We start from the raw sequence: 18,874 nt of genomic DNA, 5'->3' as shown, positions 1-18,874 counted from the left end.
GCTGGGGACGGGGTGCTTTCGGAGGCCTGTGGCTCCTCTGACTCTAGGAAGGACCCGACAGGGGCAGGCCACGGAGGATGATGCCCTCCCCCCTCCCTCTACCCCCACTCCCCACCGGCTCAGGGCTTCTCAGTTCAGGCCAGGAACTGTCTTCAGCCCGCTGTCAACCTCCCCCTCGTCAGCAAGTCCCTGGTGTCCCCCTGAGCAGAGAAACACTGGAAAACTCAGGAATGCATCAGTTTTATTTTCTGTTCTTAAAGCCAGAAGCAAACAAACGTTAAGCATATCCCAGGTGACGAGACAACTAGTTAGAACACCCAGCCTGCCCCAGGATCAGGAAAATGTCCTCTCTCCCTCACCCCGCTTTCTGTTTAACTTGGGACCCTTAACTGGAACTCAACTCTTCCCCAAAACATTTTAAATCCAGAAGACCAGCCGGGAGAAACTCTTTCCCCCGGGGTCTGGCTCTGCAACTGAGGGCCGGGCAGCGGAAGGGCACTAGGAGGGCTTGCTGGAGGCCCGGGCAGGTTTCCTACTCTCCTTAGCACCTGCCATTCTGGTGCCAGGGGACCCAGCCTCTGACGGACCCCCTCGGACATGGCGCTTCTGTGCCCCCATCTTGAAACGGCACCGGCAAACCCAACAAACAACCCAGGAACTCGCTAACCTGCTGGCAGGACAAACCCAAACTCAGCCCTCTGACGGCTGACGCCAAATTGCTCTCTCCCCAGATGTGTCCTCTTTCTTGGGAAGTGAGTAGGGAGGCAGGGGGGCAGCAGCTGGAGAGAGGCTTTGAGGCCTCACACCTTCTCAGCGGCAGAAACCCTCCAGCACACACTAGCGCGGGGCCAGGGAGGCCTCGGTGGACGAGAAGTACGGATGCACAAGGGCGGCCTTGGCTGACATGCGCCGGCTGGGGTCATACTGCAGGAGTTGCTGCGGAGGAAGAGACAGACTGGGCCCGGGGGTGGCCAGGGCCCCAAGCCCCAAAGCAGAGCTGCCGCCACACCCAGACGGCACAAAGCCAGTACCTCCCAGCTTGAGAACCAGTTCTGGACGCTCCCGGAATCTGGGGACAAAGACTTCATTCTAGTCCAGCCCTAAGTCACCCCCTGTCTCCTTCACGTTACTGAGGCCGAGTCAGGCTCCCTCCTTCCTCAGGGAGCCTTCCAGGCTCCAGCCTAGTTCTAGTTGAGACAGACTTTTCTCTAGGTATCAGGATGAGGGAACCAAACCTGTCCAGGGAGCATGTTGAGGGTGGGGCAGAAACACAAAAATCCCTAAACCTGGCCAGGCTGTGGAAGGACCCCCCTGCCTTAGAGTAGCCAGGATGGAGGGCTAGGAGGCTCCATGGGCAATCCACTCCATCCTCCTGGCCCTGGGTTGGGAGACGCACACAGCCCTCTGGAAAGCTGGATACAGAGCCTGAAGATGAACTTCCTGCCCTGCCTTCCTCTGACCCAACACCAGACTAAAGAGAGAAACGTGCTCTGAGTCTTTGTGGGCAAGAATGGCTAGCTCTGCCTGAGGCCCTCTGGGCAGCCTGGCCTGGGCCAGCCCAAGGGGTCAAGAGGGTACAAGCAGAGGGGTGAGTGAGGACTGGGGCAGGGGCCGCGGCGAGCAGCGAGCAGCCTGCTCTGAACAGCCTCGTGTGAAGAGTAACCGCTGTGGAACGCACTGCGGGAGCACCGAGGCAGTGGGCGGTGTGGTCCCTTCTGGGAAAGCTTACAGCTTAGATGGGGTAATAATGTCCACGAGAAAAAATTACCAAAACACAAGGCAACTAAGAAAAAGGGCACATAGCACAGCATAAAAACAAAGCTAACTAGAGGAGAGAAGTTTTAAAAGGGATGATGAACATTGGACCTATCATGGGAGAGGCTTCCAGGTGGAGCAATGGATACACATGGGGACAAGCGAACTCTGTATAGGGGTCAGCAAAGAGACGAGCTGGGACTCAGAAGGAACCAGGGCTGCATAAGAGGCCGGATGACAAAGGGGACACTTCTAGCAAGAGCAGCAGCTGGCGTGAGGAGGTCTTTCTCAGCCTCCCTGCCGCCCACCTGTACCTACCATGAGCAGGTCCTTGCCCTCTGGCTCCAGGTGGGGCACGATCTCCTCCAGCCCCTTCCTGGTCCACTTGGGGAAACTGCCCTTATAGTCAGGCAGCTGGGTGACTCCTGGCCACATGGCTTCATTGGGTGTCCCCAGGGTCCGAAAGATACGAAAGAGTTGGTCAATCTCAGAGTCGCCAGGAAACAGGGCTTTGCGGGTCACCTGGAACGGGGAAGGGGAGAAGGTGTGGGGTCTACTCCCTTGTCATGCAGAATCCAATACCAGAAAAGAGGCCAGACCAGGGAGGCACCTCCAAGATATCTTTCCCAGGGCTGTGCTAAAAGTCCTGGCCTTTTCTGGAAAAAGACCTTAGCCAGTCCCAAACACCCCTTAATCCACTTCTAACAGGAGAATCAGAGCCCCTTCTACCCCCCACCCCAGAGGACCCTGCCTGTGGCCTCCCTGGGGCCATGTCTGGCCCTCTCTCTACCATCTCTGCAAAGATGCAACCAATGCTCCAGACGTCCACAGCTGTCGAGTAGAACCTGCTTCCCAAGAGGATCTCGGGGGCACGATACCAGAGTGTCACCACCTGTGGGGACAAGAAAACAGCGTCACTCAGGGTAGCTGGGTGCACGGGTGACATCCCTTCTCTCCTCTCTGTCCTGCGGTACCTCATGGGTGTAGGAGCGCAGGGGCACCCCGAAGGCCCGAGCCAGTCCAAAGTCAGCCAGCTTGATGGCTCCCAACTCATTGATGAGCAGATTCTGGGGCTTCAGGTCTCGGTGGATGACCCGATGCGAGTGGCAGAAGTTCACCCCCTGCAGCAGCTGGAAGAGGTAGCTCTGGAACAGCAAGCATGAGAAGGAGCTGGCTGAGCGGAGGCGGGGCCGGCTGAGCAGGCGTTCGCCGCAGGTTGCCCCCGTCCCGCCCCTGGTACCTTGACTACATGCAGGGGGAGCTTGGAGGCTGGGGTGGAGTCCATGTACTTCTTCAGGTCCTGGCTGAGGAACTCAAACACCAGGTAAAGCTTCTTCTCGCTGTGCACCACATCCAGCAGCCTGGCCGGGCGACACCAGTCAGCATGCGGCTCCCAGCCGGGCTGGGAGAGGCCCACTTCCCCGCTCCTTCAGGCCTCACCTGACGATGTTGGGATGCTTAAGCTCTTTGAGCAGGGAGATCTCCCTGATGGCAGTGCTTGGGACCCCCTCGGTCTCCCTGGAGAAGAGAGTGGTACAGCAGTGGAGGCAGCAGCTGAGCAGGCCCTTCTGCTGGGGGGCGGGCGGGGGGTGTCACCTGTGTTCCTTATTCCCTAAGGATGCCCACCCCCTCCCCAGCGATGGGGCTCTGTGCTCCTCGGCACACACCCATCACCCCCACCGGCCAGGGGCAAAGCCTGGTCGGGGTGAGGACGCACGAGGGCTGCACCTCCGTGGCCCCCGTGTAACTGGGGAGCACTCGGAAAAGGAGTGGAACACAAAACCCTGTGATGAGGGACGGATGGGTGGGCTGTGGGTCACCCCTGGACCAGGGGGTCTCAGAGGCCGTCCCAGAACTCACAAATCCAGCCTGATCTTCTTGAGAGCCACGAGCTGCCCGGTCTCCTTGTTCTTGGCCTTGTACACCACCCCATAGGTGCCCTCTCCGATCTTCTCCACCTTCTGGAACACATCCATGCCCGCAGAGCCGCCCTGGAAACAGAAGGCGCCTGGGGCGTTCGCCCCCATGCCCAGCACCCCCGCTGCCCCTCCAACCCCCACGGCACAGCCCCGCGCCCTGCCCCGGCTCCTGAGGCCTGGGGCCCCCAGGGCTCACCCTGCTCTGCCTGCCAGGCCGCCCAGGCCCAGGCCCGGCTCCCACCACCCACCAAAGCCCCAGCCCCAGCCCCAGCCCATGCCCGAGAACCTGGTGTGGCGCAGGGATGCCCCTCGCCCAGCCCAGGCCAGGCAGAAAGCCCCAGGCCCCAGGAAGCAGCTGCCCTGAGCCGGGCTACGGAGCACAGGAGGGCCCAAACTTCTTCTGCCCCAGCCCCCGCCCCTGCCCAGCCAGGCCTGGACCCCGGGGGGAAGAAGGCTGCCCAGAGGGGCCGCCCAGGGGGGGCCGGGGTCAACTCAGGACAGAGGTCAGAACCTTGGCAGGAGCAGCACCCACTGCGTCCCGGGCCCCCCACCAGGTCCTAAGCGTCCCCAGCGCCCTCCCGTCAGGCCCCCAGCCCAGAATTCACCACAAACCCTGCGCTCCCGCAGCCTCACTGCCGGGCCGGCTGCCTGCTCCGAGGCTCCCCCTGCTGGCCCCTGCCGGCGCTGCACCACGTGCACGCACTGCTACGTCACACCACATGGCTTTATTCACGAGGACCTTCTGCAACCCTCCAGGATCCACACGGGGCCCATCCCCCAGGGCCCCAGAGCCCGGCCTCTGATCTCTAGGCTTCCATTTCTGGGGCAATCCCAATGAACAACCCCTCCCCTCTTCTCTCCAGGAAGCTCCTGCATCTTCTCGGCGGCAGCTCCAGCGCGGGGGCGGCGGCGGGGAGGGGGTGGGGCGGTTTGCCAGGAGCTGCTGTTTCGCTTTCTACTGGCTGCTGTCCCTCTCTCGTTGGTACAGCCTCTGCTCCCGGATGGCTTGTTCTAACAAGGGGAGATTCATTCCTTCCACACAAGTCAGCACCCGGGCCTTCACCACGCAGTCTCCATCTGAAAGACACAGACACCAAGGCACAGGCAGTGTCAGCAACACACCCTGCAGATGCATTCCAGCCGTTTCCCCTCGACTTGTTCTCGGGCTTGGGTTTTGACAGAAGAGTCTGACAGGGCACAGGTGAGAAGGATGGTTTACAGGATGATGACCATTTGTCTACTTGGGCCTCAGAACTGCGGGCCCACCATGCACTACAGGCACGTGGCTGAAACTCAGGGGGTAGCCTGAAAATTCCACTCCGGCCCAGAGAGACGTAGCCTCTACTTCCCTCTTCTGTCATCTTAACTCCTGCCAGCTTCTCTGTAGCTCCCAAGTGCCCAGAGTTGAGGAGCAGTCTCAGTCACCACCCTAGTTCCCCATTTGTACCAGGGGAAGGGCCCCTTGGCTTCGTGGGGCTCACTGGCATTGGAAATTGGAGCAAAGAGAACCCCATATTTAATCAATCCAAGGGGAGAGTCTGGGCAAGTCATCCCACCCTGGCCAAGGGGCTGCGGGCGCTTCTAGCAGATGCTGTGGTGAGCTGATGGAAAGGTTTGTCAATGTTCAGGTGACACCAAATAGGAAGGACATCTGGGGTTCGCCCTTATAGGTTGTTGTGGGGTTTTTTTGCACTATGTTCTCTCTGCTCTCTGGGCACGTCAATGAATACATTCAGTGTTCTAGAACATTATGCCGTCCTCTTTTGATGCCATTTTGAGATAGAGGCTCTCCCTGGTTAAAGTCTATGCCTAACTTTTCCTCTAGTCTAGGCCACTTTACTGATTTAACAGAGCCCGGGGGCAGAATTCAGAGAGCTGGACTGTGTAGATTCCAGGCTTCAACACAGAGAGATGAACTCATTTGAAACATGAGGTTGCCTGTGTGTCGTCAGCTTCTGTCGGCCCCAGCGCTGGACTGCAGGGGCTGCATGGCCTAGAGTGGGGTGGGGGGGAGGGCATGGGACAGTATGTGGATCTGTGGATGGATGTAGACTGTTGATTCTCATCACTCAGGCCTCTTCAGGAATAACTGGCTCATCTATACTAATCAGTCAAACAGGATATTTGCCTAAACTTCATTTGGCACTGAAAGGCCTAGACCTTTTCTTGTGACACATGTGGCCCTAAATGGTTTTCACAGAGCAGCTGCATGTGTTCAGGATGACACAGGGAAAGCAAGGACAAAATCAGAGTGCTCTAATTCGCAGTTAAAAATCTCAAAATAGAAGCATAGGTCAAATGTTTCCAAACTTCCTGTATGAAGATTTTCTTAGTATTGGACTTAATTTCACAGAACTTTCCTTACAATAATAATGCCTGTCAGCTCTTTCCTCCCCTCAACCTGGGGAAACGTTCTCTTCGAGATACAGATAGTGGAACATGTTTCTTCCCGTGAATGAAGAAAAGTTATTAAAAATGGAAGTGAACTTTAGAAGTATGATTATCACAGGAACAAATTTGGCAATTCTGTTAGTCCATCTGCAAAAGGTCTGTGTAAATGGAATAAAAGAACGGCATTTGAAGAGTGCTGCAGGGGAGGAGAAAGGAGTTTATGAAGCCAGAGAAATAGTCATTTAGGGGAATCTCTTCTTGCAAAGAAAAAGAACCTGCGGCAAAGGAGAAGGGCTGAGGGAATTCCCTGGTGGTCCAGTGGTTAGGACTCTGCGCTTTCACTGCCGAGGGTGTGGGTTCAATCCAGAATGCAGCGGGTTGAGGTGTGAGTCTGAGATAAGGAGGGGTGATGTGGAGAACAGATCTTCTTTTAGGAAGTTTGACTGTGGAGGGAGGAGGGTCACAGCTAGGTAGGGATAGAGCTGAACTTGACATTATTGTTGCTATTATTTTAATACAGAAGAGGCTTGAGCGCTTTATATGCTGGGAGGGAAGAACCAGTGGTATCAGGTTAAAGATTCAGCTGAGAAAGCAAAGCCCCTGCAGGAAGGCAGGCATGCATCACAGCACAGGGGCTGCGCCGCAGGCAGGAGGGACCCTCCTCTCTCCCAGACTGGAGGAAAGGGGCTACTGATGGGTGTGGATGCATATAATTTTAGGAGAGGCTGCAGCTGTGGCCTCAATTTTACCTGGGATGTAGGAGGTGAGGTAATTTGCTGGAAGGGACGGGGAGGTGATGATGAAGGGGGTCCTGCGTGAACGCCTGAAACAGCTGTTGCGGGTCAGGGGGAGGGGGGACCAGCCAGGACATGTGGAAGGAATTCTAGGCAGCGTGAAGGGCCCGGAAGAGATAAGAGACCTTGAAACCGTTGTGCTAGGAATCCCTGGAGCTTTGTGAACTTTCTCCATCAACAGTTGGGTGGGACCTGAGAGGGTGGGGATTGGGGTTTAATCAGGGAGGAATGATGGAAGACGAGTTGGAACTTCTGCCAGGAAAGTGGTTGAAATGATAGTGAGGTCAAGCTGGAGAGGAGAGAAGGTGGTCCCGATGGGTGACGAGGCAGGATACTGAGGGTGGAACCTAGTTACAGGCAGCAGAGGGTCCGGGTAAGTCAGGCAGCAGTGGGGCAGAGGTGGCAGAACTGGTGCTGCAGGAGGAGCTGGCAGGATTTCCACCCCACCTCTGGGTTCTGTAATGGGGCCTGGGAGGCTCCACATGGGAGGGCAGGAGGGGAACTGCTGCCTGGGGGGGAAAGCCAGGTTTCAGGCAAGTCCCAGAGAAGAGGGCTTGAAGGTTTGAGAGGACACAAGGAAGGCCTGTGAGGGCAGGAAGCAGTCAGGTGAACGGAAACCAGAACAGGTGGGATTTATGGTGAGAGCTCTGGGGCAGCTTCTTGCTGTAGGCGAGTAACCTTCAGCCTGGTATTCCACGCGGGCCCCTGGAGCAGAGCGGGGCCGAGGCTGTGTCCTCACATCTTAATCCCTGGACTGGAAGCCCTCGGCCCTGCGGGGTGTCCTGGCCAGCTGGTGTTGGCACATGGCTGGCATTTCTTCTCTTTCGTGTGCAAACATTTCAGAAAGGTGCCTTGAGGGGGCCTCTAGTCCATCCTCAGAATTGCCAACCTTGCCACGGGGCAGGATCCGTGTGTGGTTGACCTTTGTGTCCCCACAGGACTTCAGACCTGGCCGGGGGCCAGACAGGCCACTGCAGGTTGGAGGTCAGCGACGGCTGCCAAGCTCAGCCCACACTCTGCCCTCCCTCCTCACCGTCGTCTTTCTTTCCTTGTGCCAGTCTCGAATGACGAGCATGTAGTCTCAATTAGAAACTGAGGGGAAAAATTTTTTTTAAGGAAAAAAAAACCCTACACATTGTGATGAAAATAATGGTGAGTGGTAAACTTGCCAGAGCCTAGGAAGAATCCTGCTGGGTCTGAGGCTTGACTACTGAGGTTCCATGTTTTTTGTTTTTTGGCAAGAACACGTCAGAGCAGTACTGTCTGTGCTCTCCTGGTGCATCACACCAGAGGTACACGATCGATCGGTCCGATTTTTGTAATGTTTGATCACCTGAGCTACGGTGTTCCCGGCAAGCTTCCACCTAATGATTTGAGCGGCCAGTGATAACGATCGTTGCCTGGATTTATTATTTCCTCGGGGCTTTTAACATGGTGACTTTAGAATTTAGTTGTTTCTCCTGCGTTTATTCACTGTGATTCTTCTCTAAAGAACGTTCCCTCCTCCAAACATTTGGTTTCCCTGAAATACAATCCGTTCAGAAAAAGGTAGGATAAACTCAAGGGAAGGAAGAGCAGGTTTAATGCAACCAGGAGGAAGCAATTAGCTAATTCCAGACCCAAGTTCTCCAATAAATGGCATTACAAAAAAGAAAAAAGGAAGACCAGAACCATTATAGAGACTTGGGATATGTAACCCAAAGGCAATGCACGGACTTTGCCTCCTGCTTTTAAACTAACTTTTTGTAAAAAGCCATTTTGGGGCCGAGGAGGGGAATGAACACAGACAAGGTATGTACTAGAGTATATTAAGGAACAGCTATTCATTTTGTTGGGCATGATTGTGATATTAGAGATAGACATTGAGGTATTTATGGGTAAATGAAATGATGTCAGATTTGCTCTAAAATACACCAGCAAAATAAGTAAGTAAATGCGGGCGACGATGACACAACAGTGGAATGTGGATCACTGCTGAATTTGGGTGACGGGTACATGGAGGCTCATTCTACTTTTGTGCTTGTTTGATTTGAAACCATTAAATTGAAAAAGTGATATGGGTTGAATTTGTAAAGTTTTTTCCATTTTTCTTCCCACAAATAATTCTAAATGTCTTCTCCAGGTCCCACCCTGGTCCTGGCCTGATGTCCCACCTTAGTATCAACCCCTCTCTGTATCTGCAATCAGACCTTTGAGTTACAGATACTGGGCAGTTGGCTCCTGAGAGCTCCCAGGACTCCCCTGTAGGGGCCAGGAGTGCAGGAGGGAGTCTCAGGTGAAGTGGGCTGCAGTCAAAGTGGAAATGATTTATTCAAGGCCCTTTGTACCCGTTTCCACCCCTCCTCCTGATACTTCTCTCAAATCAATGATGAAGCCAGGGACTCTGAGCTCAAAGGCTTAAGCCTGAATAAAGATTAACTTTTATTAAATCAAACGTAATTAAAGTAAGCCCCGTTTACTTTTTTTCTAGTGCATTTCATCCAGAGTTAAAAACCACTGCAACTTTTAGAAGGTAAGTTGGGAGTGTAAATCAAGAAACATAAATGTTCATATCTTTTAATGTAGCAATTCTACTTTCAGGAAACTACCCTAAAGAAATCATCAGCAAATGGACAAAGTTTGGGAATAGTTAAAGGCTATTAACTACAGCATTTTTAATATATATCTAGATAGATTGTTTAAACTGTTTTTTCCCTCTGGCTATAAAGCAATACATTTTCATTGTCAAATAATAAAAGTATAAGGAATCCCACAGCCCCACCACCCAGAAATAATTACTATTAACGTTTTGGTAAATAATATTTCAAACTTTTATGTGTATAAAAAATGTCTAGGGCTTCCCTGGTGGCGCAGTGGTTGAGAGTCTGCCTGCCGATGCAGGGGACACGGGTTCGTGCCCCAGTCTGGGAAGATCCCACATGCAGCGGAGCGGCTGGGCCCGTGAGCCATGGCCGCTGAGCCTGCGCGTCCGGAGCCTGTGCTCCACAATGGGAGAGGCCACAACAGTGAGAGGCCCGCGTACCGCAAAAAAAAAAAATGTCTGTTTAACAAAAATGAGATCATATGATACATACTGTTTTGTAAACTGCTTTTTCTCAGTAAAATACTACGAACATCTTTTCATGTCAACTGATATAAATTTACAACACCGTTTTTGATGGCTGTATAATATTCTCCTGGCTGAATATCTCATAGTTTCTTTAACCAATTAATGTACAGTGTACTTGTAAGAGCAAAAAATGGAAACAATACAAATGTCTAATGCTTGTGTGAATTAGTGCACACATCTAATCTGTAAAATATTATATAACCATTAAATACTATATCTAGAAAAAATTTTCAAGACATGGGGGAATGCTTATGATATAATGTTAAATTAAAATAACCAGATACAACATGTTATAGTTACATAAAGCATGTGAAGGAAAATGGCACAGGGACAGCCAGAGAGGGAAGCAAAGAATACAACTACCTAGGTTTTAAAGGGCAAGCTTCAACCCTTGATGCCATAGAGATTCTCCCAGGTTGCTTCTGTTCCTTCCCTTGTGTTTTATTTCTCTTACCCTGACTTCCTGGCCTGTTACTCCAGCCCCATCCTCTCCGAGCCTTAGTTTTCTCACCTATGGAATAGCCATAAGATGACTCATTAAGGGCTGGTGAGCAGATTCGAAAAGATTTAAGCAAACCTCCTAGTACCAGGCCTGGCATGTTGTAGGCCTTCAGAAATTAATGATTTCTCTCCCCGCTTTCTTGCTTCCCTACGGCAGGTCCACCTCAAGCCCAATCACGTCTCTTTCCTATGAGTCCCTATAACTCGTGGGCTGATTTGGAAGGAATGTTAACCCCAATGAGGGACCCCTGCTGGGTCAGAAGCCAAGCCCAGGCACCCAAAAGACTGCCCCACTCAGGACCCAGAGTGAAAAAGGGTGTGTGAAGCCAAGGCTTACCCTTCTGGTGCTCCAGCTCCCCAAGGACCATGTAGAGGGAGCCCACCTGGGCTTGGAACGGTTCCACCAACTTGGTACAGACGAGGACTGGGTGCTGGTCAGATCTGTGCTGAGCCATCAGGGTCACTCGGGACTTTGTCATGTCGTAGCTGTACAACCTGGAGGTCAGGTAAGTGTGATCATTTCCATCCATGGGCAGAACCAACCCAAAGTTCTAAAGGTTCTGGGAGGCCAATACATCCATTGGAAAATGTTCAGCCTCACTCGGATCAGAGAAATTAAAGTGGCAGCAACAGAAAAGGTTAATTAGGTCTACATAACTGAGGTATAAATTACATGTATTAAAAGGGACCTGTTCATTGACTGTTGACAGACGTATACACTGTGTAACCAGCACCCCCATCAAGCTTTGGTACATTTCCATCACCCCCAAAAGTCCCCTTGTGCCCCTCTGAACTCATTTTCCCACCTCCCACCCAAGGCAACCACTGATCTGCTCTTGGTCTCCACAGGTGAGTTTTCCTACTCAAGCACCTCATGTAAATGGAATCCTGACAGCATGAATTCTTCTGTGTCTAGCCTCTTTCACTCAGCATAATGCTGTTGGGTAAATCAGTAGTTTGTTCCTTTTTATTGCTTGGTAGCACTCAGTTGAATGGATCAATAAATTATTATTATCCTCACCAGCTGATCTGGTTTGCTTACGGACTTGTGCTGACATATGTTTTCATTTCTCGTGGGGAAATACCCAAGTGGGATTTCTGGGTCATATGGTCAATCTGTCTGTTTAAAGGAAACTGGCAAATTGTTTTCCAAAGTGGTTGTGCCACTTTCCTTTCCCCCCAGCAACATATGAGGGTTCTAGTCATTCCAAATCCTTGTCAGCACAGGATACGGTCAGTCTTTTTAATTTTAGCCACTCTAGTGGGCATGAAATACCGTACCATTGTGGTTTTAACTTGCATTTCCCTAATGACACATGATGCTGAACAAATTTTCATGTGTTTATCTGCCCTCTGCATATCTTCCTTGGCAGTGTCTTGTTTAAATCTTTTACCCATTTAAAAATTAAGTTCTTTGTCTTCTTATTGGGTTATATGGGTTCTTTGTTTATTCTAGGTATAAATCATTTGTTGAATATAGATAATATACACACACATGTTCACTTATTTTTTACCAGTTCGGGGCTTACCTTTTAATCTTCTTAATGGTAGCTTTTGATGAGAAGCTTTTAATTTTGTTGAAGTCCAATTTATTCATTATTTTTCTTTTATGGTTTTTGTTTTGGTTTGTTTTGAATATGTATTTATTTATTTGGCTGCGCCAGGTCTTAGTTGCGGCCTGCAGGATCTAGTTCCCTGACCAGGGGTCGGACCTGGGCCCCCTGCATTGGGAGCTCTGAGTCTTACCCACTGAACCACCAGGGAAGTCCCTATGGTTTTTGTTTTCTGAGTCTAAGAAATCTTTGCCTATCTCAAGGTGTATGTGAAGGTTTTCTCCTGTTTTCTTCTAAAGATTTTATAGTTTTAGCTTGTTCATTTATGATCCAGTCAGAATGATTTTTTTTTTTTTTTTGGTATGCTGTGGGGTAGGGATCAAGGTGTTTTTTTACCCCCATAAAAATATCCGGTAGTTCCAGCACCATTTGTTGAAATGACTATACTTTCCCCACTCAATTAAATTGATGTCTTTGTTGAAAATCAATTGCTTTTGGTTAAATAAATAGATGTGGTTAAATAAATTATGGTATGTCTATGCAATGAAATAAAATGGATCTATTTAAAGTGATGATATAGATTTACATATTTGGCATGGAACTAGGTCTACCATACACAGTTAAGTATGGTACAATATAGTAATATAATAGGATCTCATCTAGCTTAAAATATTTATACATGTATGTATATATATATGTCTCCAAGATGGTCCGCAATGATTCTTATCTCCTGGCATCCGCATCCCTGTGTAGTCCCTACCACCCTGACTAGCGCTGACCTGTGTAACCGATAAAACATTGCAGAGATGACCTAGAGTGATTTCTGAGGTTAGGTCATTGACATTGTAGCTTTCTCTTTGCCCTCTCTGTTGAGTCACTCCTTCTGGGGAAAGCCAGCTGCCATGTTACCAAGACGCTCAAGCAGCCATATAGAAAAATCCGTATTGAGGAAGTGAGCCTTCAGGTCCACGCCAGCCTTCAGATGCTGGCAGCCCTGGCTAACATCTCGACTGCAATCTTCAAAGTCAATCTGAGACAGAACCACCCGGCTAAGCCACTCCCACATTCCTGACACTCAGTAAGTATGAAAAAATAAGCATTTATTGTTATTTTAAGCCACTTAATTTTGGGGTGATTTGTCACACAGCAATAGGTGACTAACACAGTATATATGCATATACACATATTGTGTATATACACACCCACCCACATATACACACAAACACACATGAAAAAGCAAGTAATCACCAAAAGGTTAGTGGTGGGTGGTTGTCCACACAGTGGAATTACAGGTGATTTTTACTTTCTTTCTTTCTTTCTTTTTTTTTTTTTTTGCTGTACGCGGGCCTCCCACTGCTGTGGCCTCTCCCGTTGCGGAGCACAGGCTCCAGATGGGCAGGCTTAGCGGCCATGGCTCACAGGCCCAGCTGCTCCGCGGCATGTGGGATCTTCCCAGACCGGGGCACGAACCCGTGTCCCTTGCATCGGCAGGCGGATTCTCAACCACTGCGCCACCAGGGAATCCCTTTACTTGCTTTCTTTACACCCTTGCGGATTGTCTACATTTTTTACAATGAATATGTATTAATTTTTTAGCATTTAAAAATTATTAGGGACTTCCCTGGTGGCGCAATGGTTAAGAATCCGCATGCCAATGCAAGGGACATGGGTTCGATCCCCAGTCCGGGAAGATCTCACATCCCGCGGAGCAACTAAGCCCCTGCGCCACCAACTACTGAGCCTGTACTCTAGAGCCCGCGAGCCACAACTACTGAAGCCCGCGCGCCTAGAGCCCGTGCTCCGCAACAAGAGAAGCCACCGCAATGAGAAGCCCGCACACTGCAACTAAGAGTAGCCCCCGCTCGCCGCAACTAGAGTAAGCCCGCACGCAGTAACGAAGACGCAATAAATAAAAATAAATTAAAAAATTTACTTTGAAAAACAAAAATAATTAGATAAAAGTATGACTATTTTAATTTTTAAAATAATTTTTAAAATATATAATAATAAATAATTTAAAATGTAAAAATAAGTGATTTTTTAGTAATTAAAAATATGTACTTTAGGGGACTTCCCTGGTGGTGCAGTGGTTGGGAGTCTGCCTGCCGGTGCAGGGGACACGGGTTCCAACCCTGGTCCGGGAGGATCCCACATACTGCAGAATGGCTGGGCCCATGCACCACGGTGGCTGATCCTGGGCAGCCGCGGGCCACAGCTGCTGAGCCTGCGCGCCACAACTGCTGGGGCCCGTGTGCCTGGAGCCCGTGCTCCGAACAGGAGAGGCCACCGCAGTGAGGGGCCAGCGCACCGCAGCAAGGAGTGGCCCTGGCTCGACGCGGCTGGGGGGAGCCCGCGTGCAGCGGCGAGGACCCAACGCAGCCAAAAATAAATAAAATAAATTTATAAAAAAATATATATATACTTTAAAAATAATTTTTAAAATATTATAATTTTTAAAAAAGACTTTTAAATTTTTTTAAACATCCCCCCCACCATGTGAAAAAAACATTCTCACCTGCCAAACGTTCTCAGTGTGTCCCCATCAGGAACTTGGCCGGCACTGACCTCCCAGGGGAAGTAATAGATCCCAGGTTTGGGCAGCATCACTGCTCCTGTAACCAAATAGTTGAGATGGGTTTTTGAAGATTCCTGACAAACCAAGCCAACCACAAGATGGAGATTAACAGACACGAGACCAGCAACAACTGAAAAGGTAGTTCCAGGGGATGATGTTTTAAAATTTAAAAAGATTTTTTGATAGGTTTATGCATTCACATATTAAAAAAAAAAAACCAATATACAAAAGATCTCTGTGGAAACTGTATGATTCCCACTCTAACTCCCATGCGGCCCGTTCCCTCCCCAAGCCCCTAAACCTGGGATCGGTAAAAAGGCAGACAGTGACATATGACCTCTGTCACAACTACCAAACTCTGCCATTACAGTATGAAAACTCGCAAAGACGATAAATAACGAATGCGTGTACCTTATTTCCTTCAAACTTTATTGACAGAAACATGTCGTGAGTTGTCTTGGCCTTTGCTGCTGTTTGCCAAGCCCTGCCCTGAGGGGACCATTTCCATCAATTTGTATTTAGCTTTTCATTATGCAAATAAGGACAAGTATGCATATATATTTATTTCCCTTCTGTACTATAGTATACATACTGTTCTTGATTTTCTTTCACTTAATATATTTTGACACTTTCATAGTTGTATATAAAAGGAGTCTTCACGTCTTTTAAATAAACTTTTTATTGGAGAATGGTTTTCATTTATTTTTTTAAATAAACCTGTAAAGATGGTACAGAGAATTCCTATAAACATCACACCCAGTTTTCCCTATAATTAACATCTTACATTAGTATGACACATTTGTCACAATTAATCAGCCCGTATCAATATGGTACTATTAACTCAACTCCATACTTCATTTGGATTTCACTGGTTTTTCCCTAATGTCCCTTTCCTGTTCCAGAGTCCCCTCCAGAATCCCACATAACATTTTCTTTTTTTTAAAATAAATTTTATTTATCTTATTTTTGGCTGCGTTGGGTCTTCGTTGCTGCACGCGGGCTTTCTCTAGTTGCGGCGAGCGGGGGCTACTCTTCGTTGCGGTGCGCGGGCTTCTCATTGCGGTGGCTTCTCTTGTTACAGAGCACGGGCTCTAGGCGCACAGGCTTCAGTATTTGCGGCACGCAGGCTCAGTAGTTGTGGCTCTCGGGCTCTTAAAGCGAGGCTTAGTTGTTGTGGCCCACGGGCTTAGTTGCTCCGCGACATGTGGGATCTTCCTGGACCAGGGCTCGAACCCATGTCCCCTGCATTGGCAGGCAGATTCTTAACCACTGCGCCAGCAGGGAAGTCCTAGAATCGTTTTTAAAGTAATTTTTCTACTCTCACCACGTATAAGCTAAGCTATAAGTAACTATATCATTAAATTTATTTTTTTTAATTACCATGCAGTAGCATTTGACTCTTTGTGGGGTTAGGGTTGGGGGAGATACTCTTTTGTAAATTTTAACCTCAATTTCTTCTTCAAACAAAAGCTGCTATGTGTTTGTTAAGACACTTCTGTTAAATAAGCACAGCTGGCTCCATCAATCATTATCCATACATTATCACACATTCAAGAAAGTTTCTGAGAAGACATACCAGGACAGGCTTCTCTTGTGGGCCAACTGGATTTCAAATACTCTCTCTAGGAGTCTGAGTAATGGTACAACCTGTACTTCAAGCCTTGCCCTTTTCATTCCCCAAGGCAAAATATTCTAGGAGAAAAAAATCCCTGGTATGAAGAAGAGAAATAGGCTTCTTTTTAACAACTGGGAAGTTTGAAAATGCTGTACAGGAAGGACGGTGAACCAATCTGACTGCTGCTTTCATCTTTTCTGAAGAAACTGTCAAGATTGCTGTAGTGGGATTGAAGGTCAGAGAAGTAACACTTATAACTAAGTTCATCATAGCTTTTATCGGCTTTGGGTTTGTTTCTTGGGGACAAGAAACTTGATGGTATATGTTTACCACCCCAGAATTAGAATAGGTTACTGGTTTATCATAAAAGGATATAATTCAGGAACAGCCAGAGAGAAGAGGTGCATAGAACACGGTAGGTGGGGAGGGGTGTGGAGCTTCCATGCCCTCTCTGAGCTTTGCCACTTTCCCAGCCCCTCCCTGTGTTCACCAACCCAGAAGCCATTCATCAATGTGTTTAAAGTTACAAGTCTTTGTTAGTCTATATTATACAATGAATCCCCAACATTAAAACTCGAGTGATGCCACATGATTTGACCTATGGCCTCAAAAGATTCTATCACCTGGGGATTATTTCCAATTTTAAGTGTAATCTCAACTAAATGAATTTTACAGTAACCAAATAAAATGATTATTTTACTATGCCTTTAAAAGTTTTGCAATCACCAGAGTAAAAATGAATTCAGGGAAGAATCACCACTGGATGCAAAAAGTACTTGGTAAAAGTTTGATGAAGAACCGGCATATTTACATGGTCTCAACAGTATCTCCCCCACCGATTACTTATTAATTACAAAGGAAAAAATGGTCCACTTCACAGTGAAGAAAATTAGCAAATACAGCCTTCATGTGCCTTCTGCATGTGATGCACTAAGAAGGACACATTGTTTCTGTGATATTCCTGTAAAAAAAAAAAGTGTAATCTGAATCTAATCACCAAGAAATATCACACAAATCTGAACTGAGAGACATTCTACACAGCAACTGGTTTATATGCTCTAAAAGTGTCAAAATCACAGAAGATAAAGAAATTGCTCCAGTTAAAGGAGGCGAAAGTGATAGGACAACTGTTATGGGTGGAACTGTGTCCCCGCAAAAAGAGATGTTGAAGTCCTAACCCCCAAGGACCTCAGAATGTGACCTTATTTAGAAAGAGGGTCTTACAGAGGTAACCAAGTTAAAATGAGGTCACTACGGAGGGCCTAATCCAATATAACTAGTGCCCTTATAAAAAGGGGAAAGTTTGGACAGAGACAGACATGCACAAAGGGAGGAGGCCAGGTGAAGGTGAAGGCAGAGATTGGGGTGATATGTATACAAGCCAAGGAAGGCCAAAGATTGCCAGCAAACTATCAGAAGCTAAGAGAGAGAGGCACAGAGCACATCTCACTCACAGCCTCAGAAGGAAGCAACTCTGCCGATGCCTTGATTGTGGACTTCTGGCCTCCAGAACTGTGAGACAACAAATTTCTGTTGTTTAAGCCACCTGGTCTGTGGTACTTTGTTATGGTAGTTCCAGCAAATTAATACAACTAAATATAATTCATGATCCTGGATTGGACCTTGGCTGGGAGAAAAACTTGTGATAAAGGACTTTATTGGACAATTGTAAATCCACCGAAAGGTCTGTAGATTAGGTAATAGTATTGTATCAATGTTAAGTTTCCTTAATTTGATAACTGCTGTTCTCCTGTTCCCTTCGTCCATTTAGGTGGGTCCTTGGGAGGGAGAGGACGTAGACACAGGAGGACGATGTTTTAACCAGAACCAAGTCCCATGGCTTTAATACCACCTCCAAGCCACCCTTCTCCATCCCTGATCTGCTCAAGCCCAGGAGTCATTCTTTGTTTTTGTTTTTTTTTTCCAGGAGTCATTCTTGATGTGTCCCTCTCTCTCATGGTTGCATCCAATCCATCACAAATTTCTGTCAGTTCTACCTCAAAATACATATTGAATCTATCCACTTTCCTCCATCTCCATGGTCACCACTCCATCCAGGCCTTCACCACCTTTATAACTGGTCTGTTTCCACTCTTTTCCTTCTACAGTCCATTCTCTTCATAACAACCAGGGTGATATTTTATTGTATTTTTTAAATAAATTTATTTTTTATTTATTTTTTATTTATTTAGTTTTGGCTGCGTTGGGTCTTTGTTGCTGCACACAGGCTGTCTCTCGTTGTGGCGAGCGGGGGCTACTCTTTGTTGCAGTGTGTGGGCTTCTCATTACGGTGGCTTCTCTTGTGTGGAGCATGGGCTCTAGGCGCTCGGGCTCAGTAGTTGTGGCTCACAGGCTCTAGAGCACAGGCTCAGTAGTTGTGGCGCACGGGCTTTGTTGCTCCGAAGCATGTGGGATCTTCCTGGACCAGGGATCAAACCGTGTCCCCTGCATTAGCAGGTGGATTCTTAACCACTGTGCCACCAGGGAAGTCCCCAGAGTGATATTTTAAAATAGAAAACATGCCACAGGAGTATTTTTTCCTAAAGCCTCAAGCCTGAATCTTATAAAGCCTCTAGATCTAACCAACAGCTTATAGAAAATACAGAAATAGAGGAACGTGTTAAAGATATCACAGAGGGGAAATTGTGGGCAAGTCACACGA

General features: G+C 48.4%; 2 protein-coding genes across 3 annotated transcripts in view; both read right to left on the bottom strand.

Moving 5' to 3' along the window:
• Positions 1 to 296: 296 nt before the first annotated feature.
• CDK3 (cyclin dependent kinase 3) lies at positions 297 to 3,748 on the bottom strand. Of its 2 annotated transcripts, none has more exons than XM_082679954.1 (7): positions 3,616 to 3,748; positions 3,196 to 3,273; positions 2,996 to 3,116; positions 2,730 to 2,900; positions 2,546 to 2,647; positions 2,074 to 2,277; positions 297 to 1,069 (listed from the first exon to the last, which is right to left on the bottom strand). In XM_082679954.1, the coding sequence occupies exons 1-7, from the start codon at positions 3,729 to 3,731 to the stop codon at positions 920 to 922; spliced, it is 942 nt and encodes a 313-aa protein (XP_082536080.1). In that variant the 5' UTR covers positions 3,732 to 3,748; the 3' UTR covers positions 297 to 919. The 2 variants fall into 2 exon arrangements, with proteins under 2 accessions (XP_082536080.1, XP_082536081.1); XM_082679955.1 differs by having other exon boundaries at positions 297 to 936.
• A 632-nt stretch (positions 3,749 to 4,380) lies between these two features.
• The window catches only part of TEN1 (TEN1 subunit of CST complex), a 16,109-nt gene continuing 1,615 nt past the window's right edge, over positions 4,381 to 18,874 (bottom strand). The window contains exons 2-4 of the mRNA XM_082678524.1: positions 14,538 to 14,634; positions 10,807 to 10,964; positions 4,381 to 4,751 (exon numbers count right to left, since the gene is read on the bottom strand). Of these exons, the coding sequence (XP_082534650.1) occupies positions 4,630 to 4,751; positions 10,807 to 10,964; positions 14,538 to 14,626 (369 nt within the window). The 5' untranslated portion in view covers positions 14,627 to 14,634 and the 3' untranslated portion in view covers positions 4,381 to 4,629. The remainder of the gene's footprint in view (positions 4,752 to 10,806; positions 10,965 to 14,537; positions 14,635 to 18,874) is intronic.

This window comes from Grampus griseus (genome assembly GCF_964374135.1).
Source record: "Grampus griseus genome assembly, chromosome: 20".
NCBI classification, from domain to species: Eukaryota; Metazoa; Chordata; class Mammalia; order Artiodactyla; family Delphinidae; genus Grampus; species Grampus griseus.
The sequence above is the reverse complement of the archived record's forward strand: the minus strand, read 5'-3'. Positions and strand labels throughout refer to the sequence as shown.